General features: G+C 57.2%; 1 protein-coding gene across 6 annotated transcripts; it reads right to left on the bottom strand.

The window, feature by feature from the left end:
• Positions 1 to 247: 247 nt before the first annotated feature.
• MYO1C (myosin IC) lies at positions 248 to 23,954 on the bottom strand. Of its 6 annotated transcripts, none has more exons than XM_055323993.1 (32): positions 23,752 to 23,954; positions 16,834 to 16,989; positions 16,600 to 16,715; positions 15,825 to 16,023; positions 15,659 to 15,739; positions 13,282 to 13,461; positions 13,103 to 13,201; positions 12,783 to 12,896; positions 12,623 to 12,694; positions 12,220 to 12,339; positions 12,047 to 12,129; positions 11,758 to 11,863; positions 11,561 to 11,641; positions 11,208 to 11,299; positions 9,577 to 9,671; positions 9,452 to 9,498; positions 9,258 to 9,338; positions 6,942 to 7,047; positions 6,742 to 6,859; positions 4,975 to 5,088; positions 4,820 to 4,896; positions 4,407 to 4,475; positions 4,224 to 4,308; positions 3,960 to 4,119; positions 3,592 to 3,675; positions 2,805 to 2,898; positions 2,665 to 2,720; positions 2,402 to 2,537; positions 2,255 to 2,325; positions 2,072 to 2,169; positions 1,893 to 1,992; positions 248 to 1,472 (listed from the first exon to the last, which is right to left on the bottom strand). In XM_055323993.1, exons 1-32 carry the CDS (start codon positions 23,824 to 23,826, stop codon positions 1,446 to 1,448), a joined length of 3,192 nt encoding a protein of 1,063 aa, XP_055179968.1. In that variant the 5' UTR covers positions 23,827 to 23,954; the 3' UTR covers positions 248 to 1,445. The 6 variants fall into 6 exon arrangements, with proteins under 6 accessions (XP_055179968.1, XP_055179985.1, XP_055180013.1 ...); XM_055324010.1 differs by lacking the exon at positions 23,752 to 23,954 and adding an exon at positions 22,863 to 22,982; XM_055324038.1 differs by lacking the exon at positions 23,752 to 23,954 and adding an exon at positions 22,793 to 22,974.
• Positions 23,955 to 25,761: the final 1,807 nt, after the last annotated feature.

Consider the following 25,761-nt stretch of genomic DNA (forward strand, 5'->3'; position numbering starts at 1 on the left):
CCTCTCTCTCTGCTTCCTCTCCCCCACTCATGCTCTCTTTCTCAAATAAATTAAAAAAATCTTAAAAAAGAAAGTGAGCAAGTCCATGTTGCAGCTCCTGGTTACACTGTTTTCCCTCAGGGAGCCCTGCCTTCTCTCTTCTGTGGACAAGGCAAAAATTCTAATACAATTCTAGTTCTCATTCAAGACCACCGGTTGCCTTTTAGGGGTCCTTTTCCCTTTCCTAACATTCACAAGCAGACCAATGTTGGCAAACACATATTGCTTTATTTAGTGTTTCTCTGGATTGCAGAAGTGTCAGCAGTGGGCTGAGACCCCCAGGAGGGCAGAGGCAGTTGGGCAAGTTGCACAGCCCTCAGACCCTCTGGGGTGGTGGGGGGAAGCAGCAGAAAGAGGTGATGCCTCTGCAGCTCTTCTCTTCCCAAGGCCAGCCTCCTACCTGGACTCCCAGAACAGGGAGGGGGCCAGGGGCCAGGAAAGGCCCTGTATCTTTGAATTGGGGCCAAAGTATAGACAAAGTGTTTGTCATCCTAAGGCATAGACTCAGACAGGAATGCTTCTCCCACCTGTTGGCCCCCAGAGGTGATTACTGGTTAGGGAGCCATATGCACCCTTAAGACATGAGTCTGTCCCTGGGAGAGGCAGTGAGGTTTGCTGAAGACAGGGCTGCAGTCTTGGTTTTGCCCCAACCTGCTAAATGAAGTCCTTCCTCCTCTTGGGCCTCTGTCTCCTGTTCTGTCACACCAGGAAGCTGGACAGGATGATCTCTGTGTCTTCCAAATTTTGGGGTCTGAAACTCCTTCCACTACTCTAGGATGCCCTTGGGCTGGGATGATAACTTTGAAAGAGTATTTTTAAGGCAGGAGGAAGGAGGTAGGCAAAGGTGGTCTCAGCCCCTAGGGGGATGTCGGAGTGGGCTGTGAAGGGGACGGGCAGACAGACAGGTGGACAGGCAGAAAGGTGCCAAGAGAATGAAGAGGAGGAGGTGGCCTGGGCGGGAAAGAGGGCACCAGAACCCAGATCGCCCAACCTCTCAGCTACATTCCCTGCCCTGCCCGAGTTGAGGAAAACACATCCAGTGTGTCTTGGGGCGGGAAGATGGCTTTTTTTTAAAAAATAGTTTCTTATAAAGCATCAAAAAATCTCAGAGAAAACCTCAGCAAAAGTTCCCTTCTCTCAAATATTTGGCATCGGCAGTGGGGCTGGCATAGCTGCCTTTGGCCCCGGCTTTCCTATTGCTGTGGCCCGGCCTGGCCCACATCTGGGGCAGCTCCCTGGCCCCCGCTGCTCCCTCACGAGAGGGGTGAGCAAAAGGCAGGAATTTGTCGGTGGGCTTCAAGGTATCCCTGGGTCCCTGTCTAGAAGCTCGAGTCTTTGGTAAGTGGGAAGGGAAGGGGGAGAAGCAAAGCATTGGGAGTTGGGAAGGGGTCCAGTGGGCGCCTTCATCACCGTGAGTTCAGCCGTGGGGCCACCTGTGAGGGCAGAGAGAGAAGCTCAAGTGGTGAGTAGGAAGCAGACAGAGGTGCTCTGGATGGGATACATGCAATGGTGGTTAGGGAGGGGGCGGTCTGGTGGCCTCAGTCCCACAGACTCCCTGCCCTGCCCTGCCAGAGTGGGTCTTGCCTCCACACCTGCTGAACACACGTAGGCCTGTCCCACCTCCCCATGCTACCATCTTTATGACTGTCAGCCCTGTGGGGGCTCAAATGGCTCTGCTCTGGCCCTCAATACGCAATGGTATGAAAAAGGTGGTCTGACGCCCCCTGGCTGGAGATTCGTGGATGAGGTGCCCAGGCTCTGCCAAGCTGTCAGGGGAAGTGTGGCCACCAGAAGCTCACCCTAGCCCTAGGGCTGTTGGTCAGGAGCAGGTTGTCACCTGCGGCACCACTCACCACAGCCAGGTGCCCGTTCTTGGCCTTGGTGATGAGGAGTTCTGAGCCAGGCGTGAAGTCGATAATGCCATCCCTGCCAGGGCCCCCTGCAAACGTGATGCTGGGAGGAAGGAAGAGGGTGTGTGAGGGCTGCCTGCATGTGCACACATGCCCTCCACTCCCACCCCCAAGTACCTCACCTGCCCTGGTTGATGTTGATGTTGTTCACACGGTCAGCGCTGAGGGCGGTCTTGGTCAGTGTCTCAATCACATGGTCGCTCTGCAGCACCACATCCCCCTGGGGGCGGGAGGGACAGGGGTCAGGCCCTGGCCAGAACAACTGAACCCACCTCTGCCCTGCCTCCCAGGCCCCGGAGAGCTACCTTCTGCTTGTTGTCCTCCCGCTGCACATGCAGCACGAAGAGGCTGTCACTCAGGCTGCTGACAGAGATTCCTGAGGAAAAGGGCAGAGGTCAGTGGTCACAGGTCAGAGCCGGGTCCTCCCCATGCAACCCTGGGCCCTGGCTCACCAGTCAGGTTGGTGTAGTCTATCCTCTGCTTGACTTTGGCATCCTCTACGATGACCACGGCGTTGGGCGTCAGCAGCAGCTGCCGGGAGCGGGCTTTGTAGCCCTTGCGGTCGTATTTCACCACTGGCACCGCGTACTGTAGACAGGAGGTGGGGTGAGTGTCAGAGGAGGGGCTGGGGGGCTCCAGGGCTACCAGTCACTCTCTGCCCCTGGCCCTGAGCCTCCCACCCCCCAGCTCTCAGGTTGCAGAACCGTCCTCTCACCTGGATGGGCTCTGAGCCCAGGGCCTGCAGCACTTTGGGGCTGATCTCGTCTGCACCTACAACAGTATGGGGGAGTGGGAGGTCAGAGAAAGGGAGGGGATGGTGCTAGAGGGCCCGAGCACTGGAAGTCAGGGGCTCACCAAGCCGGGTGCTGATGAAGAGCCTGGGGACACTCTGGGGGTAATTGTCCTTCTTGCCCTTGAAGATCTCACTGGCCACGGCTTTTTGTTGCAGCTGAGGAGATGAGGAGGAGGGAGCAGGGGGAGGGGAGTGGTATTAGAAGGGGTGGGAACCATCATAGGCAGGCCTCAGGCACTGAGATGGCCTCTCACCTTCTCTCTGGCCCCAGCATGGAGGCCAAGCCCTGCTGCCCACACTCCTGCTGACCCCTCTGCCTTCTCCCTTCCCCACTGACAAGGCAGAGGGCTTCCCAGAAGGGTCACAACAGGGGCCAGGCTTGACTTTGAGGCTAACTCCCCATCATTGCAGGCCCTGGGGCCCTTCAGCTCTAGCTTGGCATCTTAAAGCTGGCCGATTACTGATACTCCAAACTACCACAGGTCACCTGAGCTGATGGGTCCCTTAGCATCATCTAATACTGAATTGGCACATACAAGGCACATGGGTCACCGACGTCTGTCTCTGGAGCCATGACAGAGTACCTATTGATCAGACTGACACTACAGGGTTCTGGGGAGCCTCTACCAGTCCAGTAGAGTTGGCCTAGAGGACAAATCCTATTTGCCACCCAAAAATCTATTCCAGCACTGGTTTCATACATGAGGTCAAATAAGGGCTCAGGACCCAACTTGAGGTTGTGCTGTTCACCCAGGGGTAAAGTGTTCCTTCCCAGCCAGGACTCAAGTGATGCCTGCTACTTCCCCCAACCTTGTGGCTAGTCTGCGCCTGGCTCCTCGCTCTCCGTACCTGCTGCTTCCATTCGGGACTGATACTCCGGCAGTACTTCCACACCATGTTCTTCATGCACAACTCCCGTAGAAGCTCTGAGGCCTGAGGACACAAGTGAGGTCAGGGCACCTGGGCAGCCTGGCTCCCTTCCCTCTGAAGACGATCAGTGGGTGCCCACGCCTGGGGCTCTGCTGAAGCGACAGCCCCACAACCTGGACAACCCTTCCGTTCCTAAGTCTCTTCTCTCAAGAGAACTCACTGCCCGTGGCCCAGCTCCAGTTCACCTCCCTCAGGGAGTCTTCTAGATCCTTTTCTAGCCACAAGATTATTGGGCCCCTCTGCCAAGTCCTCTCATGATCCCTAAGTCAGCAGGGAAGGCCACAGACCTCATGCAAGGCAGGAGGTGGTGTGGGCCAGGAAGTGTCCAAGATGTTCCGGGGCAGATGCCGCCGTAGGTTGAGCAAGAAAGAGGTGCGTACATGGTCCAGGAAGAAGGCATTCTCAGGGCAGCGGGGTGCATGGCGTAGGATGAATCCTCGGATGAGCCTGGGGGTGGGGCCCAACAGGGGTGGGAGTGGGACACCTGGCAATGCCCCCCACCCCCACCCTGCTCCGCACCACCCCCTCGTGGTACCCCCCCGGGGGCTCACCTCCGGATGGTCTGCGCGGCCCACTTTCTCTTGGCTGCCTTCCTGCGGCCCAGCGTCCCCCGCCACCACGACTGGATGCAGATGGCTGTGGAGACCACAAATGGCTGACCATGATCTCCTCACCATGGTAGCCTGCTCTATCCCCAGACCCTGTCCCTTCTGAAGACCCCTGGGCCCCCAAACCTGATCGCTTCACCCGCAGGAATTTCTGTCGCCAGTGAAAGCCCCTCCAGGCAGCCTGGATCTTCGTGGCTGTAGTGTGGGAAAGAAAGTTGATTGGCCAGAGCCCAGGGGATCCAGCTGGGGGCCTGGTACTGCCGGAGCTCACTGAGTGGCATGAAGGAGGGAATAGCTGAAGGAGCTACCAGAGTGAGAGGATACATAAGCCAAGGGAGAACACATGGAGGAGGGAGGGAGCAAAAGAAATGTGCAAGCATGCTCTGAGTTTGAACCCAGGGTCAAGGCTGGAGCTGGTAAGGAGGAGGGGAGCTGGATGTGGGTGATGCAGACTTCTGGAGAAAACGGTCCAATGCAGTGATTTCTCTCCTGCTCCCCAGAACAGACCCCACAGGGACAGGAAAGGTGGGGCTTCTCACCCAGGCTCTGCCGCCGGACCTCCAGGGCATCCTCTGTGGCAAACAGGGTCTTGGGGAAGCGGATGAAGATCTTCGTCCTGAGAGGGCAGTGGTGATCAGCCCCTGGCTCGCCACCCGTGTCCCCTAAACACTGGGTACAGGTGGGCCCCACTCACCTGCCCATCTTGTACTCTTCTGGCTTATAGCCCAGGTGTCTGACCAGCACAGCCACCCCATCCTGGGGCCGTCCTTTCCATGTGGGCCATGTCTCTGGGCACAATGACTTGTATCTGGGAACAGGAAGAACAGAGATGCACCCAGCTCCCGCTCCAACCAGTGCCTTCCTCTGGGTGCCCAAACCAGCTTTCCTGGGCACCTGCTGGGAACTCTCACTGACTTGCAGCTTATGAAAAGCCTGGGAGGTCACTCTGTCACTACATCCATTTAAAAATGGAGAAACTAGGGATCCCTGGGTGGCTCCGCGGTTTGGCGCCTGCCTTCGGCCCAGGGCCTAATCTTGAAGACCCGGGATTGAGTCCCACATCGGGCTCCCTGCATGGAGCCTGCTTCTCCCTCTGTGTCTCTCATGAATGGATAAAATCTTAAAAAAAAAAAAAGGGATCCCTGGGTGGCGCAGCGGTTTGGCGCCTGCCTTTGGCCCAGGGCGCGATCCTGGAGACCCGGGATCGAATCCCACATCGGGCTCCCGGTGCATAGAGCCTGCTTCTCCCTCTGCCTGTGTCTCTGCCTCTCTCTCTCTGTGGCTATCATAAATAAATAAAAATTAAAAAAAAAAAGACATGTATTTGTCCAAAAAAAAAAAAATGGAGAAACTAAAACAAAACAAAACAAAAAACAAAAAAAAAAACTAAAACTAAAAATAATAATAATAATAATAACAATAAAATAAAATAAAAATGGAGAAACTGGGGATCCCTGGGTGGCGCAGCGGTTTGGCGCCTGCCTTTGGCCCAGGGCGCAATCCTGGAGACCCGGGATCGAATCCCACGTCAGGCTCCTGGTGCATGGAGCCTGCTTCTCCCTCTGCCTGTGTCTCTGCCTCTCTCTCTCTCTCTGTATGACTATTGTAAATAAAAAAAAAAAAAAAAAAAAATTAAAAAAAAAAAATGGAGAAACTGGGGAGCCCTGGTGGCTCAGCGGTTTAGCCCCTGCCTTCAGCCCAGGGTGTGATCCTGGAGACCCCAGATCGAGTCCTACGTCAGGCTCCCTGCATGGAGCCTGCTTCTCCTTCTGCCTGTGTCTCTGCCTCTCTATCTCTCTGTCTCTCATGAATAAATAAAATCTTAAAAAAAAATGGCGAGGGATCCCTGGGTGGCGCAGCGGTTTGGCGCCTGCCTTTGGCCCAGGGCGCGATCCTGGAGACCCAGGATCGAGTCCCACATCGGGCTCCCGGTGCATGGAGCCTGCTTCTCCCTCTGCCTATGTCTCTGCGCCTCTCTCTCTCTGTGACTATCATAAAAAAAAAAAAAAAATTAAAAAAAAATGGCGAAACTGATATACCCTCATCTGCCTAATGCCACAGGGCAGAGATGGAATTCACCCTGACTCCTCAGCCCCTAATTCAGACTAACCACAAAGTTGCTCTATCCTTTCTGAGCTGATTGGTAACTGTCCTCTTCATAGGTTTTACCATCTCCTCTGGACAACCATACAGATGCTTGCCTACGGACCCCTACCCAGGTCCTCTATGAGGGCAGGACTGGGAACCGGGATGTGGGGGAAGGGAGCTGACATTCTGTCCACCTAGCTTGATATTAGGCCTGCAGGATGAAGGGGTCCCTGGCATACATCTCAAAGCAGCTCAGTGTCTTAGCCTCTTAAATGGGGCTGAGAACCCCTGCCCCTCTCTCAGGATCTAGAAAGTTCCTAGTCTCCTACCCCCTTTCTCTGACACTGAGCCACGGTGGGGGCCGTGTCCCCACCTCTGCAGGAAAGCTTCATATTTGCGGCGATAGGCAAAGCCGGCTCTGCGCACGCGCAGGTTCTCCATCAACCCCAGGTATTTCACCTGGTGCCGGATCAGCACTTCGTCAAAGCGGCCTGGTGTAGGGGTAACAGGGTGGTCAGCAGACTCTCACCAATGGGTAACCCCCCACAGGCCTACAGGGTGGGAGGGGCCTACCGGGCTGTTTGGCATCATTGGGCTTGATGCAACGGACGTATGCGGGCTCCTTGGACTTCAGGATCTCTACTAGCTGCAGGAGACTCATCTTGAACTGGGTGGCAACCTGGCCAAAGTGAAGGGGGAAGGTTGGCCAAGGCTGCAGATTCCCGCGGCTGCCCCTCCCTGAGGCAGAGGGGCTGAGCCCTGTGGAGGCCCCTTCCTGTAGCAGAGCAGTGTCAATTCCCATGGCCGTCCTGTGCCCTGCTTGCGACCCTTCTTCCTCCTGGCTCCCCTCGTTCACAGTAGAGGAAGTGGTCAAGTTGGGCTAGAGAAATCAACCTAGGAACCTCACTCATATCTAAAAACCCTGCTCAGGGGGCACCTGGCTGGCTCAGTTGTGGAGCCTGTGACTCTTGAGCTTGGGGTTGTGGGCTCAAACTCCACATTGGTTGTAGAGATTACTTAAATTTTTTTTTTTGAGATTAAATTTTTAAAAAAATCTTTAAAAAATAAATTTCCCTCTGATGCCCACTTTTTCTCTTTCCAGAATTTCAGGGCCACATTTCTTAACAACACGTCCCACTTCTGCGCATCCAACCATTATCTCTGCACACTGCTCAGCAGGACCTTCAGGGGTCTCAGGACTGTGAAAGCAGCAGGCTCCTCAACAAATCTGCAATCCCACTAATGACAGAAGTATATGCCTGGGGGTTCCAAAAGCATCGAGAAGTGCAACCAATCTAGTCTGTGGGGTAAGGGGCATCAGGAGAGGCCATCTGGAAATGACCCTTGGGCTGAGATTTAAAGGATAAATAGGAAATAGCCAGAAAGAAGAGAAGAGAGAGGTATTTGGGCAGAGGGACAGCCTATGCAAAAGCCTGAGGTACCCAGGGAGCTATAAGCAGTGCAAAGACCAAGATGGGGAGTCATCAAGATAGGATTAGAGAGGCAGGCAGAGGCAGTATCTTGACAGGTCTGGAGAGTCACATTAGGGAAACTAACTGACTTGAGGGAAACAGGGAGCTAATGAGGAATCTGGAGTGAGGAAATAGCAGGCACAGATCTGCATTTTGGAATATCTCTAAGCAGATATGTGGAGAGTGGGCAGTAAGAGCAGCTGGGAAGCCAGGAGACCAGGGAGGATGCTGGCTGGCTCAAAGCATTGAAATGAAGCCATGATTATGGGAAAGGGCTGAGAAGAAAGAGTTGGGAAGTACTCAGGCAGCAGAAACTGTCAAGATCCAGTTGTCTGGATGAGGGAGATGGGGGAGACTAAAGAGTGACAGATATTGCCCAGGTTTCTGGCCTGTGGGACTGAGTGGAGGGTGATCCTTGTCTTGAGTTCGGGACACAAAAGGCGCAGGCCTGGGGCACTGTGCAATCAAGGTCCCATTTTAGGCTAGTGGAGTCCGGGCTGCCTGAAAGCCACCAGAGAGCAGTGGATGCATGAACTTGTAGCCGCTGGAAAGGCTGGAACAGGGGTGCCTGCGTGCTCCCAGCTTGGGAGGGTGAGTGTAGCCATGGAGGGTGTGGGGTACGCACACCCAACAGAGAGCAGGGGCCGGGGGAGTCAGATGCTGGCAACACGGTTTCCACTCCTTTCCTGCCAGCATGTCTCGGCCCGTGGCACTTGGCCGACAGAGCACTGCTCCTCCTGGGACCTGGACCCTCCTCTTGCCATGCCCTACAGCCACACCTCTGCCTGGAGCTCTCTGGAGCTCTACCAGCATCTGGCACCACTGGTCGCACCTGCCCTTCCCAGCCACTCTCCTCGGTGATGTTACCCTCCTGTCGACCTCCCAGTCTTTCTTAGGACTCTGTCTGTGCTGGGCCTCTTGCTGCCTCCAGTACCCTCACATAGGTCCCTGTGACAAGCACCCCCTCGGTTCCAAGATATTTCAGATGCTTCCTCAGGAAGACTTCCCTGACCCCCCCTCACCCCCAGGCAATTTGCTGTTCTCAATTCTGTTGCCAAAGTGCCCTGTGTACATAGCTGTGAAAGCACCTATTCATTTCAGTGTCCTAAACGTCTAGTAAGGTCTGATTCAAATGTCTGCCGAGTAGGTGGATGCACACAAGTGCCCACGCACAGACAAGTTCCCACAAGGACTCAGGTGTATGTGTGTGGGTTTACACTTAGAGCCAGGAACATCCAGAGAAGCAAGCACAGTCGCACCCACGGGCAGCCTCCTAGCCACGGACAGTGAACACACAGCTCACGTGCATGCCACCAACTCCTGGCTCACACAGGCATTCACACACACACACACACACACACACACACACACACACACGGGCACACACATGCCCCCTCAGGTCCCATAGCCTCCACACCGTCTCTGGCCGCTTCTTGTCACTGAGCTCACTCCGGTCGAAGCACTGGCTCATAATGGGATTTTCTGAGCTGCACATGGTCTGTGAGGGCAGAGCAGAGATCAGGGTCAGGGCACAGGGAAACGCAGGACAGATTGCTGGAGCAGAGGCCGGTCGTTATCCAGACCCCGATCCCTTCCCCCAGTCTTCCTCACCTCCTTCAGGTTCCGGAAGAGAAGGTCATTGTTTTTATCCAGAAACCCTGAAAGGGGGAACAGACAGGAAGTGAGGGAGAGCCCCTCCCCTGGCCACTGTAGGGACCCAGCTCCAGAATCCTCACCAGTCACACTGTAGGTCACCTCTCCAGCATAGTGCAGAAGGCGGAACTCCCCACGGCCCAGAGATTTCCTGGTCCGCTGGTCAGCCAGCTTGTGCCTGGGGAAGGAGAGGAAGCTCCAGACTCCTGGCCTGAGCAGTGCCCCGCCTGCTGAAGAGGCTCAAGAGAAGGACCAGGCATCCAGGAAGGAGTAAGCATGACCCAGGCCAGGCTACAACCCTCTGTACCGGGCGGTAGACAGGACAGAGCTATTAGCCTCCCCACAGTCATGGAGGCTTGGGGAGGCATCTGGCCTTATCCAGGGTCACAGAGCACCAGGACCGGGCCCTAGGCCTCTGCACTGCCCCAGCTCGCTGGGCAGAGGCTATTTTTCATTGCTTGTGGCTGTCCCTGACTCTGCTCAGAGGGCCAAACACTGCCCACATTTTAAAAAAGATTTTATTTATTCACTTGACACAGGGAGCACAAGAGGGGAGAGTAGCAGGCAGAGGGAGAGGAAGAAGCAGACTCCCCGCTGAGCAGGGAGCCCGATGTGGGGCTCAATCCCAGGACCCTGGGATCAAGACCAGAGCCAAAGGCAGCCACTTAACTGGCTGAGCCACCCAGGTGCCCCTGCCCACTACATTTTAAGAATGCAATCTGCCCCCAAAGATTACTTAAGTCTTAAGCATGTTTCTATCCTTTAACCCATTTTCTACTTTTAGCACTATTCCAAGCAACTAACCAGAAATATAGGCAGAGTTTTAAGGCACAAAGGTATTTGTGGCAGCCTTGTTACCCAGCAGAAAAATATGGAGGCTGGCCAGGGCCCCCAGAGGCTGGGTGAGAGCAGTGGAGTATCTGTGAGTTAGAGGCACTGGAGGAAGTGTTTTGAGGAAATTTTTGTGTTTGATGATACAGGAAAATGCTCAGGATATAACATTATTCTGAACCTTATACACAACAAGTTCTCAACTATATAAAAAAAATAACCCAACATATAGAAAAAGGCAGGAAGGAAATGCCTCAAATTGTTAACAGTGATGACCTCTGGGTGACAGGATAACAAGTGGCTTTTGCACACATTCCAACTTTTCTCTAATGAGCAATATTATTTTTGCAATCGGAGAAGGTTTTTAAGATACCATGAAGCCAAAAATGCTCAGGGCTTTGGCATTTAACAGCTCCAGGCCTAAGTCCTAGCTCTGCAGCCTACTAAGTATCCGATAACCTTGGGCAATGACTTCACCTCTTGGAGCCTCAGGAAAGTGGAGAAAGCACCACGAACACCTCCTTATAGGGTTGCTTCGGGTTAGAGGAGGTGATGGGAACAAAAGAAGCAGGCCAGAGCTATGGCAGGGGTGCTTGTTTGTTTTCTTCTCCTTCTCACTTTAGGGGATTTCTTAAAGAAAAACCAACTTCCACATAAGGAAACTAAAAGATCTTAGCAAGTTTCATTCTCAGGCAAGAATAAAAAGGGAGCCACACTCCTCTTAGCTTCTTACTCTGTGACTGCACCACAAGCTGCAGCTTTGTGCGCCCATCCTCAACTGACACCTCCCCTGGTCATCTCCCTGTGGCTGGTGTTTTACGATTGTAGGGGGATCTCATGCTTCATGGGCTTTGCCCCTACGCTGCGCTGCAACCCCACTTACGTCAGGAAGTGCGGATGGTGCTTGATTGTGTCTTCCAACTTCTCCAGGAAGGTCAGATCCGTGGCCTCCCCAGGGCGCAGACATTCCTCATCCTGGGGTGTGTGACAGAAGGTGAGGGGTGTGTCAGGGAAGGAGCTGGAGGGCTCAGGAGGCCCAGGGGATGGGGCAGATCATAGGGTACCTCCCACAGACAACTTCCAGACCAGGCCAACACCTCCCTTTAGGGATGCACAGCCCTGCCCTGACCCTGCTCAACACCAAACTCAGGCCCTCTGTGGACATGCCTATAGGAAGGGAGTAACATCCTCCCACTCAGCCTCCAACATGAGGCCTTGGAGGAGCAGAGGGCTCACCAAAATGGAGATGATGCCCTTGAACTTCTCCTCCACCAGGTCACAGATGATCTTATTGTTGAAATATTGGACAGGCTCCCACTGAGAGACAAAAGGGAAGGAAGGCATCATCATGGGGTCCTAGCACCTCTTCTAGGAGATTCCATGCCTGGCTTCCTAAGGGTTGTCCACAGGGACACCTGCAGGCTTGCACCCACCGCGATGCCCTCTGCCTCATATTCCTCCTGTTCTGACTTGAGGGTGAGCTCGATGAAGAGTTGCTGCAGCTTCTCATTGCAGTAATTGATGCAGAACTGCTCGAAGCTGTGAGGGAAACAGAAGAGCCCACAGTAGTTCAAGGGGTACACAGAACCGGGAGCAGGGGAGAGACACACAGAGCAGGACCCAAGGTGTCTGGGGGCATTGTCAGGAACACGAGGCAGGGGGAGGTGGGGACCAGGACAGGGCAGATGGGAGGAGAGACAGACAGGGGGAAGGGATGCTGACCTGTTGTGCTGAAATACTTCAAAGCCATAAATGTCCAGAAGCCCAAGGACTGTGGTGCTCCGCCAGCTGGGGCTCTCGGCATCCTAGGGCCAAGAGCATGGGTCTTGGTGTGTGATAGTTCCCAGTCCCAGGCCTCCCTGCTGCTTCGGAAGCAGCACCGGCCAAGCCCTCACCTTGGAGGCCAGCGACCTGTTGATCTTCCTGACCAGCCAGGTAAAAGTACGACTATACACAGCCTTGGCGAGGGCGTCTCGCACATACGCAGCCTGTTCCAGGTTCAGTGGGCTCAGGAGCTGCCGGCCAGGGTGAGACAGGAGAAGAATGCCACAGACTCCTTTCCATCCCCCTGCTCTATGGGCTCAGGGCCAAACACCAGAAAACCACGACCATGCTATCCTCCCGGCTCCCGGGAAGGATACACTGGGGATACACTGGGGAAGGCCACGGTGGCCACGTCAGAGGGCAGATGGCATAGGGACAAGAGGCCTCATTCCCGGAGGTGGGAGTCCCAGAAAGAGGCGTTGGAACACCTGCACCCTTCAACCCCTACCTCCTGAGACAAAGGCTTGGCCTCACCTCTTCTCCCTTGGCGATAATTTTCCTGTGTGTCAGGGCTTCCCGCAACGTTGAGCCTTCTACGCCAAGAAGCTGCCGAGGGAGGAGAGGTGGGCATGGAGAGGGTGCGCTCCTCCTCACCCCGCCTGCTCTGCCTCTGCCCTTTGCTCAGTCCACTCACCCTGGTCAGATACTTGAGCTGGTTCTCGGTGGTGACCTGTGCATTGCTCTCCTCATCAGCAGCAAAGTGGATATTGCCCAAGTGCAGGACGCTAGCCACGATACTGAGCAGGTCCTGGGTGAACAGGGAGAGGGTGGGGGGCATGTCACAGGAGGAGCAGAGAGCCCATAAGGGCCACCAGTGACCAGTCAGATGGAACAGGTTAGAGGTAGGGGAGTGTCTGAGACAAGGGGGCTGTAAGTGGCCATGGGCTATAAAAGGAGACTGAGATTTTCAGGGTGTAGAGGGAGGGCAGGAAGGGACCCCAGCATAGGTCTCACCTCGATTTCATCTTCAGTGAAGTCAATGACTGTCAGAGCCTTCCTGACGACCTTCCAGTCACTCTTGTCATTGATGGAGGAGACTTTGGCACACTGGCCCTGGGTGAAGGGCAGGGTGGGTTACCAGTCCTGGTGCTGTGCTCCCTGGGCGGTGTCTGCCCTGCCCACTTGCTACTCACCTTCACCAGGTACAGGTAACTCTGGGGGTTCCGCTCTAAGCCCAGCCTGCGCAGCATCTCCTCCTCGCCCCCTTCCAGGAGCTGGTAGAAGACGTGGAAGTTTCTCTCCCCGTGGTTCTGGTGCACCACTCGGGACTTTTCCAGGAGGTAACTGAGGATGTGGCCACCCACGGGAGCACCCTGCGGGCAGCGCAGGACATGGTGATGGTTCAGGGGGCCTGGGGATGTGGCCCAGCTTCCACTCCTTCCTCTGCATTCCTGGCCTCTATTTCCAGTGCTGCCACTAGCTGCATCGACTCAGACAAGTCACCCCTTTTGGCCTCAACATTCTCATCTAAGAAATGAGTGTATGCAGCCTTATCTACCTGGCTGTTCCCCTTGGCTGTCTGACAGGCAGCTCACACCAACAGGCCTGGAACTGAACTCCTGGTATCCCCCTCCTCAGATGAGCTCCCTCTTCCCATGTTGGCCATTGGTCACTCTGCCCCTCATGCTATGCAGGCCAAGAAATTTGCTGTCCTCTGGAAAGCCTCTTTTTCTAACCTCATATCTACTCACACAGCCAATCCTGTTGCCTTCACCCTCAAAACATTCAGAGCCTACACTGTTATCACACTAGCCTCAGCCACGGTCATCTGTTACTTCAACGTAGTAACTGCCAGCTTCCTAACTGGTTTCCCTGCTCCACTTACTTCTCCTACCATCTACTCTCAACAAAGCACCAGAGGGATCTGAGAGAAAAGCCACATCACAACACATTTCTTTTCCAAATCCTCCAATGTTTTTCTTCCTACTCAGAGATGAGCAGCCCAGGTGGCTCAGCAGTGTAGCGCCGCCTTCGGCCCAGGGCATGATCCTGGAGACCCGGGATCGAGTCTCACGTTGGGCTCCCTGCATGGAGCCTGCTTCTCCCTCTGTCTGTGTCTCTGCCTCTCTCTCTCTCTGTGTGTCTCTCATAAATAAGTAAATAAAATCTTAAAAAAAAAAAAAAAACAGAGGGATCTGAGAGAAAAGCCACATCACAACACACTTCATTTCCAAATCCTCCAATGTTTCCCTTCCTACTCAGAGTTTTGTTTTTTAATTTCAAGTTTTTATTTAAATTCAAGTTAGTTAACATCTACTTATAGTTTTGCTTTTGTGGGGTTTTGTTTGTTTGTTTGGTTGGTTTTTTAAGTGAGAGAAGGAGAGGGAAAGAGAGGATCTCAAGCAGATTTCCCGCTGAGCCCAATGAAGGGCTCGACCTCATGACCCTGAGATCATGACCTGAAACAGAGTTGGGCACTTAACTGGCTGAACCATCCAGATGCCCCTCTACTCAAGATTTTTTTTTAAGATTTTGTTTATTTATTCATAGAGACACAGGCAGAGGGAGAAGCAGGCTCCATGCAGGGAGCCTGATGCGGGACTCGATCTCGGGTCTCCAGGATCACACCGCAGGCTGCGCTAAACTGCTGCGCCATGGGGGCTGCCCTGTTTTATTTTATTTTTTTATAATTTTTTTTTAAATTTTTATTTATTTACTATAGTCACAGAGAGAGAGAGGCAGAGACACAGGCAGAGGGAGAAGCAGGCTCCATGCACCGGGAGCCCGACGTGGGATTCGATCCCGGGTCTCCAGGATCGCGCCCTGGGCCAAAGGCAGGCGCCAAACCGCTGCGCCACCCAGGGATCCCTATTTTGTTTTTTTTTTTTAATATTTTATTTATTTATGAGAGACACACAGAGAGAGGCAGAGACATAGGCAGAGGGAGAAGCAGGCTCCTCGCAGGGAGCCCGATGTGGGACTCAATCCCGGGTCTCCAGGATCACACCCTGGGCTGAAGGCAGGCCTCAACCACCTAGGTGAGCCACCTAGGGGTCCCTACTCAGAGTTTTTAAAACAAGTTCTTACAGAGACCCAAAAGTGCCTAAACCATCCGGCCTCCTCCCCTATTCCCTGGCTCCTTGTTCACTGGCCTCCTTGCTATCTTTTTTATACCAAACACTTCCAACCTCAGGGCATTTGCATTGGCTACTCCTTCCACCTGAACTCTCTCCCCCAGGTATCTGCACAGCTTGCCCCCCTGTCTCTATCAGGCTTTTGCCAAATACCACCTTCTCAGTGAGGGCTACCCTATCTGCTTTATTTAAAATAGCAACTGCCCCCACCTCTTACCTCATTTTGTTTTTTGCCACAGCACTTGTCACCTAAGTTAGATTTTTGTTTATGATTTCTCTGGAGGCAGGACTTTTATCTGTTTTGTTTCACTACTGTACCACCAGCGCCTGACACATAGTAGGCACTCAATAAATATTGGCTAGTACCAAAGACCTGGCGAGTGGGCACCTACTGAAGGGAATCCCACTCCCCCTGCCTTGACATGTTCACAGGTACCTTGAAGTCAAACTGTACATCCATGTACTTCCCAAACCTGCTGGAGTTATCATTCCGGAGGGTCTTGGCATTTCCAAAGGCCTAGAAGTGGAGGGGAGGCGGAATGAAGGCCCTCTGCAACCTCCTCCTGCGACCCTCCTCCCTGCAGTTACGGCTGCCCCCTCACCTCCAGCACAGGGTTGCTCTGCAGCAGCCGGTCACGCACAGCACCCCCCCTCTCAGGGGCGGGGCAGGTCTCAGCGTAGAACTGTAGCAGCCGCTTGGTGGCCTCTGTTTTGCCTGCCCCGCTCTCCCCAGAGATCATCACCGCCTGGTCCCGGCGCTCCGTGCGCAGTGCCCGGTACACAGTGTCAGCCACTGCAAATCTGAGGCAGAGGCTTGTCAGGAGCTCAAGGGGTGTGGGGGCAGGGGGCAAGATAGGAAGAGGAGGTGGAGTCCCCTATCCGGTTGGCCTTTGCTTGGGGGTGGAGGTTGGGTATGCCCCTTTAGGGTGGGGATTGGGGGACCCTTGATGGGTGTGGGTAAGAGAGGTCCTTTGTTGTTGAAGATGGGGATCACTCTCAGCTTCAGATGGAGGTCTGAGGAGATCACTCATGAGTGGGGGTCCTGGAGGTCATTCAGGGAGAAGCTGGGGTCACTTATAGGTGGGAGGTCCCCTGGAGGTGAGGGTTGGAGTCACTAAAGTTGTGGGGCCATGCCCAGATAGAGTTGGGAGGAAGGAGGGAGGGGTAGGTATTGGGGTGGGGTTGGGGAGGCCCCACCCAGATGAGGCTGAGAAATTCACCTCAAGTGGGGATCAGGGTCACTCTAGGGTGATGGACTATGGGGACCTCTCACACATGTAAGTAATGATTCACCCCAGGTGGGAAGTTAGGGATATTTTAGAGTGAGGGTCAGGTGGGGTCAAGTTAGGTGGAGACTGGGATGGGGGGGTCACTCACAGGTGGGGTGGCACCTCATAGAAGCTTACACCCCGGTAACGCTCCATGTGCTGCCGGCTGTAGATCTGTAGGTCCCGGTAGGGATTGACAGAGACCAGGACGGGGCCGATATAGGTCTGGGGGTTGGGGGAGGAAGATCAGAAGTTTCTCCCAGAGATTCCTGATGCCTCTTCCCCCCTCAGCCCTGTGTCTGTGCCCCCTAGCACCCCCCCTTTCTTCCCATTTGGGCCTCACATAAATGAGGTTCTCCCGGAACCGTCGCCGCAGGTTCTCAATGAAGGCTGCCTCACTGGTGAAGTTCTCTAGAAGCACGAAATCCTGTACCCCCACCCGGTCTCGGGCGGTCAGTGCACTCTCCATGGTGACCCGTACCCCGTCACTGCCCAGGGCCTGCAGGGAACACACCAGGGCAGAGGGTCAGAACCAGCAGGGTAACATAAAGCCACTTCTCCACCTCAGCCCTTGGGCAACCATGGGCCCGTGGACACAGGACACAGAGAACACCATGCTAGGTACAGTGGGCCTGGGTCACAGTAAGCTGGCACACGGGATGCTGAGGACGTGGGTCACACAGAACAAAGACCAGGTGGGACACATAGGACCTGGACACAGGACACCAGGGCACTGAAGACCCAGAGGACATGTGAAGCAAGGCCACTGAATTCAGGCAGGCACTGCTTTTGTGTAGAGAAACGGTCATGAGAAGAAACTCCCTGGAATAATCAAAAGAATGCTCTGTTGACCTTGGACAAATCCCCTTCTCTCTCTGGGCTGCTTCCTCCTCAAGGAGGAGGAGTTGAGTTAGACCAGGTGACCTCAGGTCCCTTAGCTGTGGGCCACGTGTGACAGGTGCTTTGGAGGACAAATGCTCAGAGTGAATTCTGCAGGCAGGGTGGGGCCATCGGCCACTGGAACCGCCAAAATCTTCAAGGGGAGAGAGTTTAGGGACCAAGCAAGAAGCCATCCCCAGACCACAGGACGGAGATTCCCCATAGGGCCTCCCATCCCAGCTGGGCTGGACACCCATCCCATAAGTGGGGGGGGGGGAGGGGGGGGACACTCCTCATAGCTGGGCCACACCCTCTCCTTCAGCTGCCAGACTCCCAGACACTCTCCTCCTGAGAGCCCCAGAAGCCTCAAGGGGGTGGGGGTTTTACCACGGAAAGCCCAGCTGCCTCCAGAGCACACAGGCTCAAGGAGGCCCTCACCGCAGGCGACACTCATCAAATAGGGTGGGGGAGCTCCAAGAAATTGACATGAAGAGTGTCAAAGGTCGGAGAAAAGCAAGGTGGCAGTGGTGGGAAAGGGCAATGATCCCACAGGGGCCACCAATTCTCCTCCAACCACAGAGCACCCAGATCTCTGGTCTGGGGCACCCCTCTGGGTCTGGCCTGCCTCTCCCAGGCTAGTCCCTCCCCCACCCCCCCATCCTGTTCTGAAGCTGCTGCCAAATCTGGCCGAAGCTCCCGCCCTCTGGCCCTCCGGGCAAGGGTCTCCGAGCTCCCAGCCCTCTCCGAGGGCTCCTCGCCCGGCCCTGGGTCCGAGCGCCCCGCGGCCCTCCCTGCCTCTGCCTCTTTCCCCTGCAACTTTCCGGGACGCTTTCCCACCCGAAATTCCTGGGCCGCGCCCGCTTCCTGGCGGGGCCGAGGCGGCGCCGTGGGGCGCAGACCGACGCCCGGGACCCCCGCCCCGCCCGCCCCCTCCGCTCACCGACGCCCGGTAGCGCATCCTGCCAGGCCGGCCCCGCGCCCTGCTCCGCGGCCCCGCGCTCTGTCCCGGGCTTCGCGGCGGCGGCGGCGGCGGCGGCGGCGGCGGCGGCGGCGTCAGCGGGGGAGGGGCCGGCCCGCCCCCCGCACCGCCCCCGCCCCCCGCACCGCCCCCGCCCCTCCGCGCGCCGCAGGAGCGCGGGACTCCCCCAGTCGACCCCGCCTCCCTCGGGCTCGGGCTCGGACTCGGGGGTCCCTCCGCGGGCGGGGGTGGGGTAAGAACTACCGGGGATCTCGGGGCGGGGATCTCGGGGCGGGGCTCCCCGGCGGGCAGGGGCTCCGCCTGAGTCAGGTTTTCCAGGAGGGACGTCGTTGGTTCCAGGGTGGGGCCCGGAACCCGCGCGGCCGCCGCGTCTACACGGACCCGGAACTCACTTCCGGGCCGTGTCTACACTACGCACCAGGCCAGGCGCGCGACAAGGGTCGAGTCCCGTGGATCCCGGAGGAAGCAGGATTTCCCTCCCCCCTCATCCCAACCTCGAGTCCCGGGAAAGTTAAAAATAGATCGAAATGTCCAAATACGGCTGGCGCGCCCAGGCGGGCGGAGTCTCCGCGCGGGACACTGTCCGCCCCAGTACACTCGCTGGGAGGCGGGAGGCGGGGGGCGGGGGCTATGTCTTTAAGCCCCAAGAAAACCTCTTTAGGTTTCAGGGTCAGGCCGGAGCGCGCCCCCATGGGACAAGCGCGCCCACGGGGACCCTGCCGACCGCAGCGTGTGTCGGGCCCCCGCGCCCGCGGAGATCTCACTGTACCGTGTGGAAACTGTACGTCCAACGTCCAGCCTTTGGGGCCTATGCCCTCCGACCGCAGACACCTCGACTAGAGAGCCTCGGTGCCGCAGGGGCTCCTCCACTCTCTTCCTCCTCTCGTGTCCCCTGGGTCCCCCAGGACACCCCCTCTCCCCAAACAGCCCCAAGCAGCCGCACTTGAGGGGCGGACCCTAGCTTAGACCTGAGGGCTGGTGGAGGTGGTGAAAGCCTCTGATGCTTGACGAAGACTGGGCTGTTTCTCACTAGCTGCTTGGGGGCAAGTCACTCAGCTTCCTCGAACCTCTCCATCCCGAAAGTGTGGCTAATGTCTGCCTGGGAGGGTTGTGGAGAAGGCTGAGCTCAGAGCGCTGAGGCATCTCCCTGCCTCTCAGTCGGCACTTCCCTCTCCCGGCCTTGACATCCCTCCCACACGTGCTCGGGGCAGACCTACTACGAGCCCGGCCCGGAGCCAGACTAGACGCGCTTCTTACCCGGCGGGGAAAGCCCTTCAGGCGTGCCTGCCGGTTACAAAGAGCTCTGCGTCCCCACCTGGCAGACCAGGGACCTGAGGCGCAGAACGGCGGACGTGGACTTGTCCTAGCGGGGAAGTGCTGAGTTGGACCCAAAGCCCCAGCGGTCCCTCCCTCCGCCCCAGGCGGGCTCCCCGGAGCGGGGGTGAGGCTGCGGCGGCAGGTGCGGGCTGCGGCCTCGGAGGGGGGCTCACCACCTGCAGAACAACAGCCTCGCTGCCGGAGCCGCGGCCCGGGGGACCTCGCGGCGGGGGAGGGCACCAGCTGGGAGATGGGGCCTTCTGCAGGGGCTAGGGGACTGACTGGGTGCGCAGCTGGGAGATGGTGGGAGCGGCGGGGGGGGGCGCTCAGGGAGGAAGGGGGAGCCCTCCGCGGTGCCCCCAGGTTTAAAACCTAATGGGGGCGGGGCGGGGCGAGGGGCTGTCTCCAGCCCTCCCAGAGTGGGGAGCGCCTCGGGGGAACGAGGAGGGGCGAGCGGGGACGCGGCGGGCGCTGCGGCCGCTAGCGGACGGGAGGGAAGGAGCCGAGGGCGGGCGGAGCCTCGCGGCTGCAGCGCCCGCCTCCCCGGCCGCCTCGTCAAGCGGCAGGAATGAGGGGAATCCGCTCGCGGAGGGGTCCTGCCGGCCGCCCCGCCCCCACCCGCGCCGCCGCATTCCCGGGATGCCCGCTGGCGGCCCGGCAGCCGCCGCCCGGCTGCGGAAGGAGGGGGCGTCTTTGCGGCGGGGCTGGCGGAGGGGCGGCCCCAGCCCCTGCAGCCGCCCGCCCCGCCTCACTGGACGGAAGCGCCCGTCCGGGGGCGGGGGCTGCGGGCGTGAGAGCCCCCGCGACGGAGGCTACAGCGCCAGGCTCTTCCTGCATCCCCAGCGCCGCCTTCTGGTACCCCCTTCTATGCCCTCAGGCCAAGCCATGACGTCCGTGTTATGACCCCCATTCCACAGACGGGGAAACTGAGTCTGGGCAAGTGCATACCTTGCTAGGTCCCAGGACTAGTAAAAGGAGGGGTGGGGTTGGGACCAGGAGCTCCAGCATTCATCGCTTCTGCGGGGCTGTCCTGAGCGGGAGGCTGGCCTACAGCTGGTGGGCTTCGCTTAGCTTCCGCTCCTCTGTAAGGGTCAACTCGCTACCCTGCCAGCAGTGACCTTCCTCAGTAACCCCGTGACTGCAGGGCCCAGTATCTAGCCCTGTCGGTGTTGTGTGACTATTGACAGGTAGGCCTTAGGAGTAGTGGCTATGGAGTGTACCGCTGCCTTTGGGTCCCCAGCATGGCCCCGCCCCTGAGAGGCCGGCTGCAGGCTGGGGAAAAGCCATGGCTTCAGGAGTGACCCAGGACTTGTTTCCCAAGACTGCCTCTGGGTCTCCTCCCACCTGGGTTGTTTCCTGTAAGGGCAGGGATGGGGCCCGACCCAACAGACTTTTTAGCGAGTGAGCCAGGTGCCCTCTGGCCTGACCTCTGGAGGAGCAGGGAAGGCAGTGGGTAGCCTCAAATGTTCAAAGGGCCTCAAAGGACCATGCAGGTCTGGAGAGGGTGTTCTGAGGACCCCCAGATTTCTGCTAGAAGCTGGTTTCCACTGGGGCTGCCTCATGGCCTATTGGGGAAGTGGAAAGAACCACAGCCAATCTCACCCCCAGTGTAGTCCTGGGCACAGAACAGGTGCCCGGTTTATATTTATCCACCATAGGTCTGGGCCCTGGCTGCCTCACCAAGGACTATTCCAGACTCTTGGGAACTGTTGTGAGGGGCAGCGGAGATGAAAGGTAGAGACTAAAGGACTCTACCTAATTGTTCACAGGGCCTCAGTCAAGGGCTGCACACTCTACCTCTAGAACCACAAGCCTTTGGCGTGCCAGACACCTCTGTCTGGGAGTCCAGCAGAAGTAAATAGAGCACTTTGTCCCCTGACCTCTCCTCCTTGTTCAATATCCTATCTGTAGAAAGGAGGGGTCACCTCCAGAGAGTCATCACTGTCTGGCATCAAAAGGCCTGTTCCCCTCTCTCCATTTCTCACACCAAAGAGTCACCACCTGCTAAAACCTTCCCTTTGCTCCCCCTTCACTCTTCTCCTGGATCAGGCAGCAACTTCCAAACTGCCCTCCCTGTCTTTCTCCCTTTAATCCATTTCTTCCACGACAGCCTGTAATATTTACAAATGCATATCTGATCAATAAATATCTTATGTTAATAGAGTGAAAGTTTATAGGGCATGTTCGGTGTGCCAAGCCCATTCTCTGCACCTAATGCTTCTTGCCAGGTCCCTGCATATAGACTCCAGCAGCCCCTTCTGTCCTCCGTTTACCCCAGTGCGCCTGTGCTGCTGTGTAACCACAGGGGTGACCCTCTCCAGTGCCTTTTCTCCCCAAGCTCCCCTCAACACCACACACAACCAGAAGGAACTGCTCCTGCCCCTGTCACGCGTGGCTCTCTCCTTATGCTTCTTGCCTTTGCACCTGCACCTTCCTTGGTCCGACACACTCTCCTCCCCACTTGACTCTTAGTCATCCTTGAAGATTCAGCTCAGGTATCACCTCCTCCAGAACCCCTTCCTGCCTCCCCCAACGCAGAGCCTCCTCCTTATCGCATCCCGCTCTAATCGCCGGTTTCCTTGTCAGTCTCTCCCAGGAGACTGCTCCTGCAGCGTACACCCAGCTCAGCATACAGTAGGGGTTCAGTAACCCCTCATGGATGCCGGTACGAATGAATGAATCACAGAGACCAGAGCGTGCCGGGAGTGGAACAGGGCCGTGGGCCAACCATTCATTCTCTCATTCATCTCGGAGACCCTGGCCGCCGCGCTCACAGGCTCCCGGGCGCGCGGGGAACTGGCCCTGCAGGGGCGCGGGGGGGCGGGCGAGAGGGAGAAGGGGAAGGGGCGGGGCGCGGGCGGTCTCTCTGAAACCCAGAAGCAGAGCCCGGCCTGTTGGAGGGGCCCAAAAGGGCTCACGGGGCGCCTGGGTCCTGCGACCCCAACCTCCTCGCCCTCACGTTTCCCGCCAGTGACCTAAGTCCCCACGAGGCCGAGTTCTGCGACCCCGCACAAGCCAGCCCGGGCCGACCCTCTGCCCTAGCGATCTCCGGACCGGCGACCCTCGCCTCCCGCCCCGCAGCTCCGGGCCTGGCTTGGCGCCCCGCCGCCCGACCTCTCCCACTTACCGCCCGCCAGCAGAGCCCTCCCGGGACCACGCGGTGCTGCCCGCCCCTTGCCCGTGCCTCGCGTACCCACCAGTTCGGCTCTTCGGGCGCGCAGGCGGGGGCCAGGCTGGGCGGCTTGGCCGGCTCCGGAGTCCGCGGCCCCGGCACGCTCTCCCCGCCCAGGGCCCGCCCGGGGCCGGGCCGCTGCCTGTCGTCATCCCCGGCGGGGCCCAGGCCCGGGCGCGCGCGCGCGCGCGAACCCTCCGGCCCCGCCCCGGCCGGGCCAGCCCTGGCCCCGGTCCCCGCCCTAGTCCGCGGAGACTTGGTGCCGCACACTGCAACCAGCTCCCCGGACGCGGCGCGTCACAGTCACGCATACGCAGAGACACGCGCGCACACCTCCCTCCTCCACACCTGGCCCACTCGCTGCAGTGCTGGGTGGAAGGGGGCATCTCATCCTAGGGCTCCTTTGCATCCTCAGAACAGACCCAACCTCACCCCCCCAGCTCGCCCTTTTGCCAGGCCAAGTCCGTTCTTCCCGATTCGTGACTGTCTCCCTTCATCTTCCTTCTCTGCTCAAGCTACTGCTCTGAGCTGGCCAGTCCTAGTTCTTTGGGTCAGAAAAAGGGGGAGGCATTAACTCAACAAGTGCTTCGGGAATGGAGCTTTATATACACCATCAGTCTTTTTGGCCTCAGCAGTTATGCCCAGTTCATAGCTCAGCCTACTGAGGATGAAGGAGCTGGAAGGGAAGGGATTCAAACCTAGATCCCTGCTTGGAAAAATCCTGCTCCTAGAGACGCTTAAACTCTTACCCCTTCTTTCCATTTACCCCTTCTTGTCCAGTCTGTTCCTGTCCCACCAAGGATCAGAACCCCTCCCCACTGCTCACCTCTTTCCTGAAGGGTTTGCTTGAGGGAGCTGCTGGGCCCTGGAAGATATTGCCACCCTCTCTCCCATCCTAGAGCATCCCAGCTTACAAGCTTGCAGGGCCTGTGGGGATGAACCACGCGGATGATCTCCCCAGTGGGTATCAGCTCCACTTGCAGCGCCATTCCGCCGATGGAGAGCCAGTGTGCTTGCTGAGCAATGGGGCCGCTGAGCAACAGTCTGCCTGCCCACTGGCTCTGGCTGCTCCCAGAGCCAGGAATCTGGTCTCACACTGGGATGGCCACTTGGTTCAGCTTCAACTCCAGCCCCAGGGGATGTGTCTGGTCCAGCTCTTCAGGACACAGCTGGAACAGCCCAGGTCTGATTGGAAGGCTTCTTGGCCCAGTGGGTTGGGGCAGGAAGAGGAGGGGCTGCGGGACTGAGGAAATGCCTGTTGTCCCAGGTAACCAGAGGAGCTGATGCAGCCACGCATGGGGAACCCTGGCCTCTGGGTCAAAGGGTAGGAGGTCTTTCCCCCCAGCAGCTCCATGGCCAGGCTTCTTCTGCTGCCCACTCACTAGTATCAGCTGAAGAGCAGTGTTCCCCAAACCAGAAAGCACATCCTTCCCGAAGCCAAGATGCATCAACAGGCACCAGCCCCTCCGTTACATCTCCCCAGCTAGCCTAGCTCCCCTCAGCAGTGGGTGAGCCCCCAGAGTTTGAGAGGCCAGAGCTGCTGGGGGCTGGCCATGCCGAGCAGAGTTCAGCTGGAGAGGCAGGAGAGCACTGTGAGGAGGCCCCTGTGCGGCATTCTTCCGGAGCCATTAGCGCTTGGGAAGACTGGATCCCTTGGCTCTGGAGCCTTAGCCCTGTCAGCTTCTGACTTTTCCAGAGTACCCTCATGTCCTCCTCACCCCCAGTGTTCCTGTTTTCCAGTCTTGTTGTTGCTAAATCACAGCTGACATTTTCCTGGCTTGGGACTGAGTCCTCAGGTCTTCAGCCATTCCTTACAGGAAGTAAGGGGAAGAGGATGGGAAGAAAAGTGACCTTTCCAGAGGGAGACACTGGCACAGGAGGGGCAGAACCCAGGGGGCTGGTGCTGGCCCTGACAGCCCCCTGGACAGGCACCTTCCCCTGGGGCACCCTTCCCTTCCCTCCCCACTGCATCCCCCGCCCAGGAAAGGCCAGCAAAACTTCCTTCCTTCCTCTGAGAAGCACATCTATCTAGGGCAGGCTCATCCCCAGTGGCCACACAATGGCCCTTATCAGCTCTGGAGCCAGGCACAGAGACCCAGTGCACAAGTCTCATACATTTCCTGTTTCCACCCAGCGGGTCAGGGCTGAGCCCAGAGGGGCCATATCCTGACTGGGGCCAGGAGGCAGAACCCTCCCCCTTCCCCTTCCCGGCCTCTCAATCACTGCAGCCCCGCCCTCCCACACCAGGAGGGGCCCCCAACAGGAGGCAGGGGTAGGGATGTGTGAAGACTTAGGGGGGAAGGGGAGAGGTGGGCACAAGGACAAGCAAGCTCCACAAGCAGGTGGGGGGGGGAAACACCTGCGATCCAGCCCCAGGGCTACATGAATCAGAATAAGGAGACAGTTATGCTGTTGCTTCAGCTGTTTTTCCACCTCTTCTCTCCCAGTGACCCTGTCAATGCATACATTATTCGTTTTTTTTTTTTGTTGTTGTTGTTGTTTGTTTTTTTAAGATTATATCCATTTATTCAGGAGAGACGCAGAGAGAGAGGTAGAGACACAGGCAGAGGAAGAAGCAGACTCCATGCAGGGAGCCTGATGTGGGACTCGATCCCAGGTCTCCAGGATCACGCCCTGGGCCAAAGGCAGGTGCTCAACCGCTGACCACCCAGGGTTCCCAATTATTTGCATTTTACAGACAACCAATACTCCTGTGTGGGTAGAGGTGTAATTCAGATTCCGATCCAGGTCTTGACCTCGTTCCTGGGTTTCTGGCCCCGCATGAGATCACAGCTGCCTGTGTAACTTTGGATCATGCCTCTCTTCTGAGCTTTGGCTTCCCTGTCTGCCAAATGACAGGTGCGGTGTGGCAGTGCCCATGATGCTTGTGCAGGTGAGAAGTGGGTGAGTGCGGGTGATCAGGG

This window comes from Nyctereutes procyonoides, unplaced genomic scaffold, assembly GCF_905146905.1.
Source record: "Nyctereutes procyonoides isolate TBG_1078 unplaced genomic scaffold, NYPRO_anot_genome, whole genome shotgun sequence".
Classification (NCBI taxonomy): Eukaryota; Metazoa; Chordata; class Mammalia; order Carnivora; family Canidae; genus Nyctereutes; species Nyctereutes procyonoides.